General features: G+C 45.0%; 4 protein-coding genes and 1 long non-coding RNA gene across 8 annotated transcripts; 1 reads left to right on the top strand and 4 right to left on the bottom strand.

The window, feature by feature from the left end:
- Positions 1 to 2,480: 2,480 nt before the first annotated feature.
- LOC126318298 (uncharacterized) lies at positions 2,481 to 3,426 on the bottom strand. Its single transcript, XR_007557246.1, has 4 exons — positions 3,347 to 3,426; positions 2,929 to 3,256; positions 2,767 to 2,863; positions 2,481 to 2,684 (listed from the first exon to the last, which is right to left on the bottom strand). It is a non-coding gene; the product is annotated as an uncharacterized LOC126318298 (long non-coding RNA).
- Positions 3,427 to 4,824: 1,398 nt separating this feature from the next.
- On the bottom strand, positions 4,825 to 6,204 carry LOC126318294 (F-actin-capping protein subunit beta-like). The gene is made up of 4 exons (XM_049993290.1): positions 5,927 to 6,204; positions 5,652 to 5,765; positions 5,512 to 5,591; positions 4,825 to 5,439 (listed from the first exon to the last, which is right to left on the bottom strand). The coding sequence occupies exons 1-4, from the start codon at positions 6,136 to 6,138 to the stop codon at positions 5,033 to 5,035; spliced, it is 813 nt and encodes a 270-aa protein (XP_049849247.1). The 5' UTR covers positions 6,139 to 6,204; the 3' UTR covers positions 4,825 to 5,032.
- Positions 6,024 to 10,660, top strand: LOC126318289 (ubiquitin-protein ligase E3B-like). The gene is made up of 3 exons (XM_049993285.1): positions 6,024 to 6,113; positions 6,235 to 7,260; positions 7,391 to 10,660. Exons 2-3 carry the CDS (start codon positions 7,197 to 7,199, stop codon positions 10,294 to 10,296), a joined length of 2,970 nt encoding a protein of 989 aa, XP_049849242.1. The 5' UTR covers positions 6,024 to 6,113; positions 6,235 to 7,196; the 3' UTR covers positions 10,297 to 10,660.
- On the bottom strand, positions 10,267 to 13,845 carry LOC126318284 (RAC family serine/threonine-protein kinase homolog). Of its 4 annotated transcripts, none has more exons than XM_049993278.1 (3): positions 12,872 to 13,845; positions 12,649 to 12,803; positions 10,267 to 12,575 (listed from the first exon to the last, which is right to left on the bottom strand). In XM_049993278.1, the coding sequence occupies exons 1-3, from the start codon at positions 13,428 to 13,430 to the stop codon at positions 11,130 to 11,132; spliced, it is 2,160 nt and encodes a 719-aa protein (XP_049849235.1). In that variant the 5' UTR covers positions 13,431 to 13,845; the 3' UTR covers positions 10,267 to 11,129. The 4 variants fall into 4 exon arrangements, with proteins under 4 accessions (XP_049849235.1, XP_049849238.1, XP_049849237.1 ...); XM_049993280.1 differs by having other exon boundaries at positions 10,986 to 12,575; positions 12,649 to 12,744; XM_049993279.1 differs by having other exon boundaries at positions 11,002 to 12,575; positions 12,649 to 12,740.
- On the bottom strand, positions 13,512 to 17,045 carry LOC126318357 (uncharacterized). Its single transcript, XM_049993348.1, has 3 exons — positions 16,984 to 17,045; positions 13,643 to 16,607; positions 13,512 to 13,532 (listed from the first exon to the last, which is right to left on the bottom strand). The coding sequence occupies exons 1-3, from the start codon at positions 17,043 to 17,045 to the stop codon at positions 13,512 to 13,514; spliced, it is 3,048 nt and encodes a 1,015-aa protein (XP_049849305.1).
- Between the last annotated feature and the right edge of the window lie 510 nt (positions 17,046 to 17,555).

The following is a 17,555-nucleotide window of genomic DNA, read 5'->3' as shown; positions in this document are numbered from 1 at the left end:
TTGAAGCAGGCAGGCAATGGATACTCGATTGATATTCAAAAATACGTCACCTATTTTGGCCTTGATGTAATGATCGACATTTTCATACGCAGGCGAATCTCGGGGAGTGATAATGTATTCCAAGTATATGAGGTACTGAGTCGCGTCTTTTGTCTCTAATTCGCTCGCGGGCACGTCATACCCAGATCTAGCCAAGTAACCGGGCCTATTCTCTTCACTGAGAGCTATTGCATCTTCAACATTAAAATAACTCAACAGGAAAACGATGTATGTTCTCACATTCTGCTGGTGCCAGGTCATTTTTAGGTGCTTAAATTGGATTGTGACCAGAGGAGCGCTGGACGGCAATTCCAGGTCCTTATACTCTTTAACATTGCTATCATCAAATCGTGTGTTTCGCGCCGCCTTCAGTAACTCAATGTTAAAATCTTCAATTTCAAACTGAAAAGACACCAATTCGGTCGTATTTTGCGCCTCGTCCGACGCGTTGGTGTCGGAAGTACCTCTTTTTTTTTTTGCCTTCGAAGTGCTCGAGACATTAGGTGTGTGCGAACTGAAATATTCCTGCGCTGCATTCGACTCATTTTGTGGCAAAGGTGGTATGTACGATTTCGAAAATTCTGTACGGTTGCTTCTTTGAGTGACTCCTGTCCCCGTTTTACTATTAAGATTTTTTTGCGTAGTCGCCGACAGAAAAATTTCATAAATCCAGCTTACACGCCAGTCCAGTAACCGAATGTTGAGCCTTTGTAAGGCAGCATAAAGACTCAACTTGGGAAAATCAGATGGATAGCTACTTCGACGCATCTTCGCTTCAACATTGATACTAAATTTATCCACAATAGAATAAGTTTCGTCAAATTCCTTAACCTCCGACCATTTGGAATTCTTTCCTCCAAGCACCATCGCGTTCAGATCTGTAATAGACACTCTAAATCTGTCGCAAAATCGGTTTATAGCCTTTTCATATTCACTTTCTTCTGTCTCTCCAGTCTCATTTTTGGATTCATCAACTTCCGTGTTGACTGAGTTAATATTAATTTTACCCAGATCGATAGCAATAGCCGGACAATACGGATCTACGAAATTAATAGGTACCAAAATACGAGGTGCACTGAGCATCAAATTGATATTCAAAATTCTTGAACGATCCTCTGTGGTGCCTTCGATGAAGCTATGTTGAGTGCGCTTTTTCAATTCTTTCCAATTGTAGTTAGATGCAGAATTCAATTCATCAAAGCTTGAATCTCTTTCAAAAAATTCAATCGTTCTATCAAACAGTGAACGAGAAAAAATAATATCCAGTGGCTTTGCCATCAATTCAATGCCTATTACAGGAGGGGTAGACTCATCCTCGAATTTCTGATCAAAATTGAAACTCACAAAATTTTGTTCTTCATTCTGTCGGACCGTACTAGACCTTAACATTAAAAGCTCTTTACCGTTTAGGCTATGATATTCAGCTATGCTAATATCTTTCAAATTGCCAGTCACGCTCATATTACTGTCCGAGGTGTTCACTGACACATTAAATGATCTTAAAAGGCATGACAACAGGACAGGCGGGGTCACCGATTTGCCGCCACTGAGCTTCTCTTGGTCTGAGATGTCTTGCTGGAGCAACGAAAAAGAAATGTGTTGAAGTGTAAACTCGAATTTATTCTTAATGTTCCCATTTTTATAAACTAAAGTTGACTCTTCCTGATTTGCTGAATACCCAATTATTTCATGTAGCTCCTTCTTGGCCTGTTCTTCGTCATCTGCAATGTTTTCCTGGCCGAATGACAGCCAGCTGGTCAGCCAACCAAAATGAGATTGCTGTGCTTTTTCTCGCTCAATCGCATCATTCGCCAGTCGACGGAACATAAGAATATTTGAGTATTCTAAATTTTTTTCCAAATTCTCTAATTCTAGATCTTCGTACGAAGTAAACTTTGAAGTGTTTAAAAATTTCTTTTTATAAAGTTGAATGTATGTACGTCTGTCTTCAGAGAATTTTTCAATATGCTCCCAGGTGTAAACAGTTTTCTTTTTTTCGATAGGTGTTTTAATGCTGTCGATAGCATACTTCCACCACAGCCTAGGGTGGGTTGATGGGGAGGTGTTAGGTGGCGGCCGAAATTCCATGTACTCGAGGAACCGAACGTAGTAAGTAAAATAATTTAGTGCATTCAGAATTCGCTTATATTGACTCGAACTCAGCCCTAGGGCTGCTTTAGACAGCTCAGCACACACTTGGAACAAGGGAATCGACAAATCCTTCTTTTTGTTATAGATAGCCTTGAGGTTGCATGATAACGGATTCAATAAATAATAATGATTCATAGAAGGATTATCGCCAACGGGAATCATAGCATCTAACTTATCCTTAAGCTCTTCTATGTTTTCGTACTCAACAAACGATACATTGAAATTCTTTGTCGTATTCAAATAAATCCCAAAATCCTTTAAATCAACTAATTTATATATCATGTCTTTACCCACGTTCAAGAAAGTTGGATTCATATTTTCATCAGTGCTTTGTACGTGAAAATGGTCCAGCGTAATACCAAAAGAAAAGGGCTCACCTGGACTAGAAATGTCGTCTTCATAGAGGATATGAATTTTGTCAACAAAAATTTGAATGTTATCGGCTACAGTTGCAGTCATCCTCTCGAAAAATCCAGAATTTTTTTTATTTTCCTCTGCGTTATCAATTTCATTATAAAATTAGTTCCAAGCTTTAAAAGTGCATCTGCATTTTACATTTAAAAAAATTGTACCTACCTGTAATTTTTTCAAACCTATCTTGTCCTAAGGCATGTGCTATCTGTAACATCTGCTGTTTCATCAATTGAGTATTATGCTTGAATTCTTCTGCAGACTAAATAAAGGGTCAGTTCAAATGGTAGTACAACAAATAATGCTATAGAAAATTAGATGGCCTACCTGATCTCGACTTTTAGGAGACAAAACAACGTAAACACCACATATTCTGATGACCACGGGTTTGCTATTTAATGCGCTCCATGGAACTTGCATAATCAGGGTTTCAACATATCCTAAATAAAACGAATCAGGAAGCAGTAACATAACATAATCTTCTGTGAGCTCAAATACAGAAATTTTGTTTAGATTAAAACTAACGATAAAACGCTACCATCCTTGAATGAGATAAGAAGTTCTAATTGCTTAAATGCAGTTTTTTTGAGGCGCAGGTTCTTTAGCACTAAGTTCCCGGCTCTTAGATTGAATTTGAGATTTTCAGCATTTAATCCTAGAAAAACATTAAATTAGCAGAGTTCACAACATATGAAACAGCATAGTATGATATCCCATTTATATGCATAGTATTTAGTATGAGTACCTTCTATATATTCACCAAGGTATTTGGATAAAAGGGAGGAGGCGATTCGTTCAAGCATGGCATAAAAATGAAATAAAAACCTACGTCAAATATGCATTTTCCTTTGAGCTTATTTTTCGAGAAAGATTATATAGTTTTTGGTTTATCGAAGACACAAGAAATACGGTAAAGCCTCGTACCTCTGAAGGAAGTGTCCAATGAATTTATTGTCAAAACGAACGTTTATACGTTAATAAGAGAATGCAGCTAGTAGCTAATAATTTTGAACTTGCTTTTTTGTGTTTGTTCACATAATTCTTTTACCTATACCTATTTCTTTGGTCAATTGAATAAGATTCTTCATCAAAAAAATTGAGTCAGCATTCTAATTGTTAGCGTTGCCGACCCGATAGTTTATTTCAGTTTAAACGCATTTCAGACATAACTCTTAAAATAGTCTGGGCTTTGTTGTAAGCTAAGCTGTAGACGTTAGCAGCTGAGGGTTGAATGGTTGCGCCATATAGTGTGCATCTTAAGTGCACAATTGTAGTGAAGATAGAGGGACCTTGAATAAAATAATAGAATTTGTGCTGAATAATAATACAAGGTAATAGGATGGCAAAAAAGCCATGAATCTCAATAAAATATTACGTCTCATAGCATTAACCGTTTCTATTGAGACGGTAATTTTCAGAAGGAATTAGTAGTCAGGGTGAATTCAAAAAAAAAACAATCTATGTTTAGTGTACAAGACCGAATATAGTATATAAGAAAAGAAGAGGGGTGAAGGTATATTCTTGCTCATAGAGATCAGTTTGATGGTCTTTCTCTCCTAACACGCTTTTCTGTTAACTCATACAAAAAAATAGAGCCAGTAACCTGCAACATTTAAAATACCGTTATCATGTATGAGAAAACATAGTCTATAGACTGTCCCCTGATAGAATTCTTGTATAATTCAGACATTTCAGACAAAAAATTATGTTGTCGTCTAGAAGGTTTTGTGAAGGTAATAGTTTCGAAAACAGAGGTATGTTGTACAGACTGTTATATCAATTATCGCGAGTAGCCATTACAATGGACCCACCTTCATGCAATAGTTCATATAGAGATAGTCATTCCTTCATCTTGAACACATTTATTACGAGGCTACAGTGAAAAACCCGATTCAGAGGATTTACCTTCATTCGAGGCACACTACTGTTTATGTGGGGTAAAGCATTTTTCCTCACCAGCCTTTTTCTCTCTGATTGTCGTTGTTGTGCGAAACGAATGCCTTTACAAAGTTATCTGGTATTTCCGAACATCAAACAATGGCGATGACGCCAGATTGTCATAGAGCGGAGATGAACACGTACTTTCTCAAATCCTATTTGAAGTACACCTCTTTTTGATACTTTTTAGGTTTGCGAGGTCTCTTTGAAAATTTACCTCTGCCTATGATTCCTAATCGACACTAACAAGTTCAAATACTAAGTGTTGAATGAGAGGAAAAGCAATAGTTTCAAAAATATGTTTACATATATAATAAATCTAGATTCGGGCTTATATTTTTATAAATGCCAACCTCAAAAGCTTATTATTGTTTTTTAATTTCTAGTTTCAAAGGCCTTTTTGTTAAAAGAATTTGATCTCAAACCATCAATGAGCAACAGGGAAGATGCAGGCGAGCTATGCCCATTTATATCATATCCCTATCATATCCCATTACTGTTGCTGGCTAATAGCAGTACTTATATTTTTCATGGCGGTCTGACGCGCCTTCAATGATGAAGCCGACATAATAGTACGAAGGTCCGATACAATGTTTTTGGTTTTTCCAAAGTAAATAGTTTCCGTGGTCATTCGAAGCTTATTCTCCATATTCTCAATCATCCTCCCAAAGTTAGCTATGTGAGACTTCTGATTCTTCACAGGAAATGTACCTTCTTCTTGGCGCGTAAGGTTACCAGCTAAGCAAACGTCACCAGTTTGCTCGGTGTTGGTTTGAATTGAAAGCATGATAGTTGATGTCAGCTTGTACACCGTCGACTCTTTTTGATCAGCTATCTCAACGACATGAATAGAGTCCCAAGTGCCTCGCATGGGCTGGCCTTGCTTAGATTGGTCTTGGGCTGAATCAAAAAAGTCAGTAACGTTAATTTTGGCTTAAAAAGAGTTTTTTCTAACATCTTGTTCCCACCTACTTTTTTTAATAAGAACTACACCAGCGAGACCATCTGTAGTATCCCATAGATAGCAAGAAGAAAGACCTCCTTCAAAATAACTAAAAGATGTCAATCTACCAATTTAAGAAAGCGTAACAGAAAAATAAAATGCCACCTACAGCTCGCGGTATATGTCAAACGCCTCATTAGCCCAGATTTCTAGCTCTCTCAGAGCGGGGCTAGGCGTGATACCATCAGGAAATGGCGGTTGGTACTCGTTCGACCATGGAGACCTAACAGATAACCATAGTACATATGTTTTGAATTGGTTTTTGTTGCAGATTACGTAAAATAGACAATTAGCTCACGACCTCAAACCTGAAAGAGTAAAAACAACGAAGAATAATTTTGGTTTATTCTATCAAAATTAAGCAATGTTTGCTAATTTACCTACCTGTAAGAATCGCCATCTCTGTTATAATCACACAACAAAAAATCCTTCCCTTGCTTGTTGTCGTGCGCTATCTTCAAAGTCTGATCGACGCTACTCAAAAGTTCTTCTAGAATCTTTGGCACTAAGTCGCACAAATCATACAGATTTTCATCCGTATTTATCGGTGGAAGACGGCGCATCAAATCCAGTGCGTACTCTAGATTAGAAGACATAATTTATACGACGCAGACAGTTGAAATAAAAACTGTAAATTAATTTTCTTAGCATTTACTAACCTCTTTCTTTTTTTAATGTTTTCCTTGTAACAGTTTACTTCGTTATTTAATGCTAGTCTTAACTTCTGAAGCCCCTTTTTCTGTCATGTTTATACTTTAGTTCTGATATCTCTCATAATAAGCAACATGATTACCGGCTCGAAATATTTGGGCCTTTTGTGCCGTCTACTTGCACACGCACGTAATTCTGAAAATACTATACACAAACAAACGCCTACCCGATTTTTGTATAAATTGCATTTCCGACTTAACTACGCAACACTATGCCTGTCTCGCAGCTATTGCGTGCCAGGCACTCACCATCCTTCTAAGCGCTCGTCCAATAGGGTAAGGGGTAAATTGGCTCCTATCGAAAACCCTGAGCGCGCACACAGTGATAACGATTTACATACTGATCTATGCTTGCATGACAATAAAAAAGTTGAAAAAGTTGTTGAGCCGGTGGAAGAATGGATATCGGAGGCTGGGCGTAGAGAGCTGTCCCAAACTAGCGAAAATGTCACGATAGGCAAAATCGACCTCTTGCCAGAAGACAGAATTTTAACGCTTTTGTTTACATGTAAAATATGTGGGAAAAGATCTGCCCGCCAGTTTTCCAATCTTTCATACACCAAGGGGGTCGTCATCATACAATGCCCTGGCTGCAATAAGTATCATTTGATTGCTGACAATCTGGGCTGGTTTAAATTTGGCAAAAATGTCGAGGAAATGATAAAAGATGAAGGAACACTCGAGCGACTGACTTACTCATCGCTGGCTGATATTCCACCTGATTTGAGAAGCTTAGTGGAAGAAGCTCAGGCCGCTCGGCAGAAAGGCATCAAAGCTCGGGAAGAACGGAGAAAAAATATCAAAAAATGAGTTTTAAAATAGTTATTGTAATCGTCACTTTGGTATTCGGTCAATCGCTATTCGTAAATCTGTAAGCTATGGTGAATAAAAAAAATATTGAAGTAAACAAATTTTACTTGCATGTTTAGCATTTTCAATAGCCCATGTTTTTTACCGGGAAGAAAATATGCCTCAAGAACTCTAATTCGAGCACAGCAAGCGCTATTAGTACGTTAATGTCACGAAAATGTTTGTTTCAAAGGATTATCAAGCAAATTTTGTTCGTTTTTTGCCGCTTTTGTAATCGATACCCACCCAATTATTGTAACCTTCTTTTGTTATTTTGTCAACGATTAAGTCAACCATAGCCGTAAATCTAGAGAAGAAAGAGAAAAACAGCGAAAACGGCTTTTCCTAATAAAACTCGTACAATATCATTGGAGGATTTCTTTATCGATAATTAACTACAGAAAAGCTGTTTACTCTAACTGGGTATTTTTCAGATTGGCTGCTGAATCATCTTCCAGCCAAAATGAAAATCTCTCAGCCATATCTACCAGTAATTACGTCAACGAATGTTATATGAAAATATTGCGAGAGTTTCTTTTCTTTACAAAGAAAATTGATGACAGTTGCACCATTTTGAAAGATCTGATACCCGTTTTATCATCCCCTAAATACCTGGAACTTTCCTTACATGACGAGAATCGAGAGCAATGGATACTTCAAGTGTCTGACTTTTCTGGACTTATTTTGTCTAGTTTGGCCTACATTTATGACGTTGCGTTTCTTGATCAGTTGCTCGAATTCGTCTTCAAATTGACAAATCCGGAGTACTTTCATGTAGATAACGTCCAAATATCTGATGCAATCACCAAGTCAGCCAAGAAAATAGGCTTGCGATTGGTTCGAAAACACAATGGTTTAAAGCTACTTTCAAGCATGTCCTGGCAACAAGATTGTGAAACCTACCTTCGAATTCATTACCTAAGATTCATGATATGCTTTCGCATCTATATCTATTTTCAGCTAGGTGCGGACATGCATAAAGATTCTGCTATTCTGGCCGACCAAAACCGATTCATGTTCAACCTGTTGTCTTCGCAGCATGTTGACCACCTGTGTTCTCGAGAGTTCCCTGGATTTGCTAGCAGCGCATTTGAATGTATTCTTATGCTTCTAAAAATAGCAAGATTCAATCCTACTTGGTCTATATTGTCAGCTAACGGCGACAGTTACAAGCAGGTATCTAACTTTTTGATATACGCGATAAAGTTTTACCAAAAGAGCGGACAAGATTTAAAAGCTGGGAAACGATTTACCAAAGAATTATCGTATTATGTTGAGGCGTTTCATCAATTTTCTGACGAATACATAAAGGAAGTAGACGCTCGTATTGATTTAGAAGATGAGACTTGGAGTTACCATCAGGCAACTGAAAGATTCGCAGATATAAAATCGACTTTGGGTGCTTTAAAATCCTCGGTTAAGGCTTTTCTTCAGCTCAGAGTTGAAGAGGTTGGTCGTATGCCTGATTCTGAAGGGCTTGAGCTACACCTGTGCTCAGAAATTTCAAGCATAGCAAAACTGTTTTTTGTCATCCAGACGCACTCTAAGCTTTCACATATTATGAACGATCTTGCTGAGCCGGTCATATGTCTTTGGCCTCACATTCAACAAAAGTTTGTAGATGTACCTCTGTCCGCGACTGATTCTCGAGCACTGGTTTTGGCGTTTTTTTGCCTATGCTGCGAGCATGTTCTTTCTTCTGTTCCCTACCAAGAAATGGATGTGTTGTCGCTCTATCAAAGCCAAAAGCATCCGATGATGAAAAAACTGGTCGATTTGACTCAATTCCGGAATATTGTTTTGTTCTTAAAGGGTATACTAGTCTTTCGTGTAGAGCATCACCCATCAATGCCTATTCCAAATTCGTTCGTTGAATTTATGAAGGCGTTTAATAGGCTGATAAGAATTTTGAAAAAAAGAAACCACGCTATGAAAAGTGTCCTTCCTGACTCAGTTTTTACAATCGAGGAAATTGACTCTAAAAATTTGATAGACGAATCTGAGCCTCAAGCGATTATGAGCCTCCATGTGCCTTTCGTCATCCCCTTTCTCAAAAGGGTTGCTTTGTTTCACAAGCTCATAGAACAGGATAAGCATATGTCGTACAATGGCCTTTACGACGAATATTCAGTGCGCGTCATCTGCATTCAACGCGGAAATGGACTTTTGACAGATGCCTTCAACAAGCTGAATCCGTTACAAGGACAGCTTAAAGGGCCCATCAAGATAGAGTTCATGAGCGAACAAGGAGTAGCAGAGCCTGGCATCGATGGAGGCGGCTTACTTCGTGAATTCCTCTCAGAAGTGACCAAGTTGGCGTTCTCTCCTGACTACGGTCTTTTTTTGAGTACACCAGAAAATCAGCTTTATCCAAACCCAAAATCTGCTATTTATGTAGAAGACCATATTAGGAAGTTTACCTTTTTAGGCCGCCTTATAGGTAAATGCATTTACGAGATGATTTTGCTCGAATTGCCCCTAGCACCGTTCTTTTTAAGCTACCTTCTTGGATATCCGACGGGTATAGAGGACCTCAGATCTCTGGATTGTGAGTTGTATCGGGGCGTCAGAAAAATGCTGGATGATCCAAATGTCAGCGACTTGGGACTTTATTTTGTAGCGTCAACGGCTTTAGGTGGCGTTCAAGAGCTTGTTTCAGACGGGAGCAATGTTTCTGTCACCCCCGAGAATCGCAATTACTTTGCAAAACGCCTGACCAAATACAAGCTCGTTTCGTCGATTCGAGACCAGTCGGATGCATTTTTGGAGGGTTTAGCTGACATCATCAAGCTTGAATGGCTTCAGTTATTCAGTGAAGAAGAACTTATGATCGTTTTGTGCGGCGGAGGCCGTCTCGACGTCCAGGATCTTAAGGCGTACGCTACTTTTGGGAACGGTTTTCATGCAAATCATCATACTATCAGGATGCTTTGGGAGGTCCTAGAAGAGTTTTCTGACGAGCAACAGGAATTATTTTTGAAATTCACGACGTCCGTTTCAAGGCCTCCCGTTCTGGGCTTTGCAACTTTGAACCCTCCTTTTTGCATTCGTAAAAGCGAAAATACCACAGATTTTCTACCCACAGCCAACACCTGCTTTAACATGCTAAAGCTTCCTCCCTATAACAGCAAGAGACAACTCAGAGAAAAACTGCTTTACGCAATAACTTCTGGTGCTAGGTTTGAATTGAGCTGAAAAAGGCGTTCAGGGTGAGGAACTATAGACTTTTTTCATGCTGCAGCGACAAAGCGCTTATGCCCAGAAGTTGTCATGGGAGTATCTCCCCACCTCATCTCCGGCTCGGAAAAAAGAGCAGTACAAGCTTTTTTCGAGATGTTTACGAGCCAAGGGTCATTTTTAGCCGTTTCTCTGTCCCAAATTAGGGAAGCAATCGAATCTTTCTGGCGAGGCGACTCTGTGAGGGCGGTTCCGTCGCTCTGAGTTTGAAGGTGGCAGAGGTCCCCCGTAAACGGTCTTCACAATTTTACAACAGGTACAGAGGGGGGACACCGTCAAATAAACACAAGAATTATTCGGCTGCGCACATGTGTCAAAAAAAGAAGTCACGCCATTCTTGGCTCGATTTTCTGCGCAATATTTTTCATATTTAGTCCTCTCCCGACGGAGCATACGCCCCAGCTCGCCCCTACTTGGTGTGCTCGTTTCTGTCCCTCGCGAACAATCGACGGACTCGCTCGACACGTCGTGGGTCTAGGTCGAGGAGGGGTGCGCCGATCATGTTAACGGGTCATTGAGCGAACATGTGCACACACAATATCAACAAAGAGAGAGAGAGCTCATCAAAAGTACAAAAATTGTTTTTTGCATGTGAAATTTGCGCATAATGGGTATAGAGGAGACAGAATAGAAGGAGCAACGCCGCGTTGTTAGCAGAGACGCTTTTTGGTTTCATCCATAGAAAACTAGAGGTGCTGCACGCACAGGTAGTCCTTTTTGGAGATGGCGTATATCGAGAGAAAAATACACATAAAATTTGGCAGGGGTACTTGATAAATTGGAGGCTACAGCTACGACGCTCTATAAGTGAAGTCTTCGAAGTGGGCCTGTATGTTGTCGCTAGGATCGCTGCAGACGTCTGCCAGAGTCATTCCCAGAAATCCTTCGTCTATGCATACGATTGAGTTCGGGTCAGATACAGGAGGTTTGTAGGGTGGAGTCATTTTTCTTTGCTCGATGTCACTCCAGTTGATGGTGGAGAACCACGGGTGGGCTTTGATCTCGTTGATGTCTTGGAGTCGAGTTTCCGGGTTTTTGTCTAAGAACCTGGTGATCAAGTCTCTGGCGTCCTTGTTGATGTATTCTGGGATTTCGAGTTCTGCGGTGAGTTTGAGCGTGTACATGCGCTGGACGTCTTCGTCGTAGAACGGGGGCAGCCCGGTGAGCATTTCGAAGATGAAGGTGCCGAGAGACCACCAATCGACGACCTTGCCGTAGAGGGCGCCCTGAAGGACTTCTGGGGCGAGATACTCTGGTGTTCCGCAGAAGGTTCTTGTGCGAGCATTCGGTGAGTTGAGGCCTTGCTTGGACAACCCGAAATCGATCATCTTGATGTGCCCTTCGAAGTCCAGAAGGATGTTTTCTGGTTTTAGGTCTCGATATACTATTCCGTTTTGGTGCAAATACTCAAGGCCAGAGACAATTTCAGCGGCGTAAAATTTGGCTCTTTCTTCGCTAAAAGCGCCTTCTTGTTGAAGGTGGTAGAAGAGTTCGCCTCCATTAACGAAGTCCATGACTAAGTAGAGTTTATCAGGTGTTTGAAAAGAGAAGTGAAGGCACATCAAGTAGGGATGTTTCACGGTTTGCAGAATTTCCTTTTCCGCTTTGGTATGTTCTTGTTCCCCTCGTTCAATGATCGAACGTTTATTCAGAGACTTCATGGCGTAGACCTGCTTGGTCTTTTTGTGAAGGACTTGGACTACCTTCCCGAATGAGCCCTGGCCGATGACAGTGATCATCTCAAAATCGTCAATGATTACTTTGTCATCTGTATCAGGACCCAAATCCAAATTCTCGACGACCTCATTAACTGACTCCACTTCTTCCTTGATCATTTCTCCCAAGGGCACCAGTCTCTGCTTGGAAATCATGGGGTTCATAGGAGACGGGGCCATTCCATAATGCAGCGTCCCAGTGTTCTGATAAGCCGCTCTGGCCTGTTTAGATCTCAATATCGCTTTGGATAGATTGCTAGTTTTGAGGTGGTCCGACGACAAATATTTGTAGGTCAGCTGGTCCTCTTCCGTTACCGTGCGCACTTCGGCATCAGGAATACTCTTCTGAAAAGCTTCTAGCCATTCCTTCATTTCTCCCTCGTTATCAGCTATAAGGTGATATATTCTCTTGCGAGTGCCGAGCGCGATACAATTCTGGTGCTTTTTATATGAGATAATCTGGATGAATTCGACCCCGTCTAGCGGCACCGACCGCAGGGCCTTGTTATGCGTGGCCTCTTTCTGAAGCAACGGAAGAGAGAATTAGAATCGTTGCCGAGAACCGCGCGGGGCGCGTCTTTTTGAAGGTACGCACCTGGTTTTTGTAGTAGCATAGGCTGTCGGGGTACAGGACAAACCACCTCTTTTTCCAGTTTTTTCGGACGTTGCCCTGTTTGGTAAGGTAGCCTTGCTTGATAACAGACATCTTTAGCTCTCTTTCTGGGGAGCATGTGAGAGGAAAGACAAGCGCTAAAAAAAAAAGTTTCTAGTGACACCCCTTTTTTGTAGGTTTCTTTTTTTAAACTCGTGAGGCGTACAAATACTGCGTGCATATTGGGGGCGCGGAAACTGCGGTTGCCTAAAAACGGAGGGGGTGGGCTCAGGCAGCATTTGAATGGGTTCTCCATGCGCTGCGAATCCATGCGAGAGAGCGGGCGCGTTTTGCGCGGCGCCGTGGTCGAAAATTTTTCGCCCCGATGCCACACGGGGGGGACAGCGCTTTGTCGAGGTCGGACGTCCGCACGAGTGGTGCAGATGGAGCAGGCGTTCGTGACGGAGGGGGTGCTGCGGCAGCACCAGTGACAGACAGAGAAAATTTTCTGTACCCGAAATTTGCAGACAAGGAAAGGGCGAGTTTGCGCGCGGTTTTCTGTGTATTAGAGAATGGTCGTGGATAGAGAGCGCTTTATTTTTAGTTGTGCCGCTCAATACAAGGTGTTGGCGAATTTTTCTCTTCCTGTTTGCACAGTGATTTCGAGCTGAGGGAGCAGGTGGGCTTCGATTTTTTTGCGGGAGAGGAGCTTCTTTATCCGTTTGAGAAGTGGCTTGTAGCATTTTTTGGAGAAGGCGAGGAGGGCGGCTTGGAGTCCGAGCCATGCGACCGCGTCGTGACTGAGGACGCGGGTGCGGCGGTCGGCGGTCGGCGCTGACCTGGCTGAGCACTTCTGCTCAATGAACTCATTCAGCTTGTTGATTGCGCTGAGAATGACGCGGTACAAGTGTCGAGCGTTTGTCTTGTGTGTTTGCCGGGGGGGTTGGGGGTCCGCCGCCGCGGTGAGAGGGAGAGGGGGGTGGCGTTTGCGAAGGACGCACTGGTAGGAGCCCTGGTCTAGACAGCAGAGCTTGATCATGGCGAGTAAGAGGATGTGGAACGAGTTGAGGAGGATGGTGTCGGACGAGTTGAAGGACGCGTCGAACAGCATGGGGTGGGCTTTACACAAAATGGTAGAATTTATTTTTTCTAGGAGAGCTTTGCCAGGGCGAGGGGAGAATACGCGGGTGAGAGAGTCCCTGATGCGACGACCGACGAAGGAAAAGTCGCGTTGGACGTCTAGAGTGAGGGTGTCTAGCGCCCAGCCGCACCAGAGTATAGATGGGTGTGCGTCCCCGCTTTGCAGGTGGCATTTGGGCAGTGGTTTGTTTTGGCAGGCGTGGTCGAAGTTCACGACCGTTTTGGACGGGTTGCAGTAGCACCCGTAGTCGGCGAATCCGGCGTGCATTTTGTCGGCGAAGGATTTGGCTTGGAGGGGGTTGGTTGTGACGAACAAGAAGTCGTCGATCCAATGGAGTAGGAGCCAGTTTTCGCCAGGCGCGTCTGAGCGGTGGGGTGGTGGGCAGGCGGACGGCGAGGAGAATTCTCGAAGCTCGTTGCGTTCTAGGTGGGCGTAGTAGAGGCTACAGAGGAGAGCGGACGTCGTTGACCCCTGGGAGACCCCCTCGGCTTGCTTGTAGTAGCGTTTTTCGTCGCGAATGATGTTGAAAAAAATGTGTTGGTACAAGAGGTCTAGGAGGTCGTCGCGACGGACGGTGTCCGTTTTCACGCCGTCGGTGAAGATGACGTGTCGGAGGCGTTTGGAGAGTTCGGAAGCCACATGGGGGAATTGGGGGTGTTTAGAGGGGTGAAATATTTTTTTTTTCCACGAGCATTTGCATTGGTTGTGGTCGACCCGGGTTTGACTCCAAGTGATGCGCAGGTAGTGCTCGAGGTGAAGGACGTCGTTGGAGATTAGTTCGAATAGTCTGGTTTGCTTGATGTTGTCGTAGGCTCGCTCGAGGTCGACTTTGACGAAGTAGAGTTTTGGCAGGGCGCCGTCTGGTTTTTGGAGTTGTTGTTTGAAGTGCGATAGGCGGTGGTAGACTTCCTCGTCTTTGAGGACGCCGGAGGCCATGAGCTCGTCTTTGTTTTCTTGCTGTTCGAAGGTCAGTACTTCTTGGACTACTTTCATCGTGTCGTTGATGCTGGGGGCGTAGTCGGCGTGGAACGGGTTGGCGCGTTTCCTCCTGAAGTTGACGATGGGGCGAACGCCGTTTTTTTTGGGCAGAAAGCGGAAGTAGGAGAGTCCGAGTAGCCTGGAGTGCAGAAGTTCTTCCACGTTGGCGCTTTCGACTCGTTGGATGACGCCGCGCAGAGACAGGTCGCTGACGGCGTTGCGGTGTATGCGGGACCAGACTTCGCGCCTGTAGTAGAATACGCGAAGCTTGTGAGGGGCGGTTTCGGTGCAGTAGAAGCAGCCTCTGAGAAGGGTGAAGATCACTTCATTGAAGATCCATTTCAGCGCGGCTAGCATCAGGTTCCTCCTGACGTACATGTCGCTAGGGGGTAGGTGGTGAGTCTTAGAGGATGGGCGCGAGTCCTTGTAGAGCCAGACGACGTGGTTGAGCTTGATGCGGTTGAATATTTGCTCCGTGAAGAGCTGCTCGAAGCGTCCGAGGCGAATTACGGCGTCGATGCTGCTCTCGAACTGCGACCAGTTGTAGGCGGAGCAGAGCAGGTCTCGTGGCAGCAGAGACCTGACGACGTGCCTGACGAAGAGGAAGGCGTCGTAGTGAGGGACGTAGCAATTCGGGAGTTGGTTGTCGGGGATTAGCCAATGCAGCGGGACGTCTTTGGCGTCGATGAGTTCTTGCAGGAGCAGGTTTTCGTAGTGGTCGTCGAGCGGGTGCGAGGAGCGGTGCGGCGATGCGGGAGAAGTGGATAGGACGGGGCAGCGGGGCTCTCGGTTGTCGCGCGGACGAGGTGCGCGGTTGGGGAAGGGCGGGCGAGTCGCGGACGAGCGTTTGGGTCGAAGGGGACTTGTTTTTAACCGGTGTCTAGATGGAGGGTCTGAGGAGCCGGAAAGCGGGGCGCGTGGCGGGGGCAGCAGGTGGGGATGGTGGCGAGAGGGCGAGGTGGGGCCGCAGTTCTTGATAGGTGCATACTTTTGCAGAGCGGCGCAGAGAAGGATTTTTTTGCTGTTTTGAATGATTGACTTGGCGATTGGGAGAAACGAGTTGATTCTTGGCGGAATGCGAAGTCTGTGGGAGATGGAGAAGACGTGTCGCACGAGAGTTCGCGCGCCCTCGGTGGTGGGGTCGAGTTGTGCGAGAATCCATTCTTTAGGCATTTGTATCGTACTCGCGTGAGGGTTGTAGTAGAAGATTTTGTGTCGGAGCAGTTTGCAGAAGGCGGGCGTTTTGGCGCACCACGATGGGGCGGTTGGCGGGCGATTCGATGCGGGTTGGTGTCCGGAGGGCGGGGCGGGGCGCTTGGGAGGGGGCGCGGGGTTTGCGGAGGGCGTCAGAGAAGGTGTGAATTTGGTACAAGATTGTGACAGGAGGGTGGCGCGTTCGCTCGCGAGTGCGCGGTCGTCGACGGCGGCGCGGGTTTCTCGCTCGCTCTTGACGCGCTTGGCGGATGGGGCGAGGTCGCGCGGCGCGCGGGGTCGCTTGTTGGGGCGGTTTCGGAGAAGCTTGGCGGTCGAATTGTTGGCGCCACGACGCGGAGGCCCCTGCGAAGAGGAGGTGACGGGAACAACGAGGTTGTGCTTTAGAGAGAGGCTCGCGCCGGCGAGCTGGAGGTAGTTGCGATTGCTGAGGCTTTGGAAGACGGAGCAGTTTTTAAGAAGAAAAGCGACGAAATCGTCGCCTACTCGCTTGTGAAACAGGGACCAGGACGGACTTTTGAAGACGTTTGAAGTGGTGTTGATGAACTCGAGCTTGACCGAGTCCGTCTGGTCGCGCACGGTGCGGCAGTCGGAGTGGCAGTAGCCGAGTACCAGGACCTGGTGGCGGTTTCTGTGTTGGAGAAAAAAAGGGGCGATTACCGTTTTTATGATTTTTGGAATAGACGACGATGGTGGCGCGGGCCGGAACACCACGGGTTGCGTGAAAACGCCTTCATCCTGAGAGGCTGGAGGTGAGCTTGCGGTGCTTGGTCGAGTTCAGAGCCACCAGCTACAGGTGGCGTACCGGTACGACGAGGACGCCTTCCAAAACGGATCTGTATGCTTCAGGGTCTGACTGACGCAGTATGTCGGTCCTTTCGCCGGACTTCGACAGGTGGAGCTGCGTCGCGGGAGGTGAAAAGAGGCGTGATTAGGCTGTGTTTTTTTTTTGAGGTGCGCTCGCGAGGAGGCGGGACGGGTAGTCAAGGAAGGGGCGAGATTGATACCTTCGTGAATTCGGAGAGCGTATAGATGCTTGAGTTCGAAAAGATTCTGGAAAGGACGCCATCACTTGGCGTTTCGGCGAGAGTTTTCGGCGAGACTCGAGCACCGATTGAGACGCCGCTCATGCAAGGGGAAAAAATGGCTGTCTGTTGTTATCATTGGTTCAAAAAAAAAAAAAAAAAAAATCAGTGCCGCTTCGCGATTCGAGCGGCGTCAATGGCGCGGGGAACACAAGACGGCGGGAGCCGTCCTCGTCGAATGAGAGGTCTCGACACCACACTACGCGCCCTTCGCAGGTTGACGTTTCTCCGAGTGCCGGCCGCGCCCGCGAGAGCCGAAGAAGGTGATCGCCAGTCGGCGCTCGATGATTCCGCTCGGCCGCGGTTCGACTACGGGGCGCGTATAAAAATTTTTTGAGCTGCGTGAGGGGATCAGAACAGAGTTTTCGTCGTCTTGGCGCGTGCTCAGAGGGGGATTGGGCGACGGTGGGGCACATCGGGTTCGAGTTTTCCCCGGCCGGTGGCGATTTCAAACGGTCGGGGGAGTGTCACACAGCGCTTCTGTCCGGGAGTTC

Source organism: Schistocerca gregaria, unplaced genomic scaffold (assembly GCF_023897955.1).
Source record: "Schistocerca gregaria isolate iqSchGreg1 unplaced genomic scaffold, iqSchGreg1.2 ptg000665l, whole genome shotgun sequence".
NCBI lineage: Eukaryota > Metazoa > Arthropoda > Insecta > Orthoptera > Acrididae > Schistocerca > Schistocerca gregaria.
Note: the sequence above shows the minus strand (reverse complement) of the source record. Positions and strands in the feature narration are given on the sequence as shown.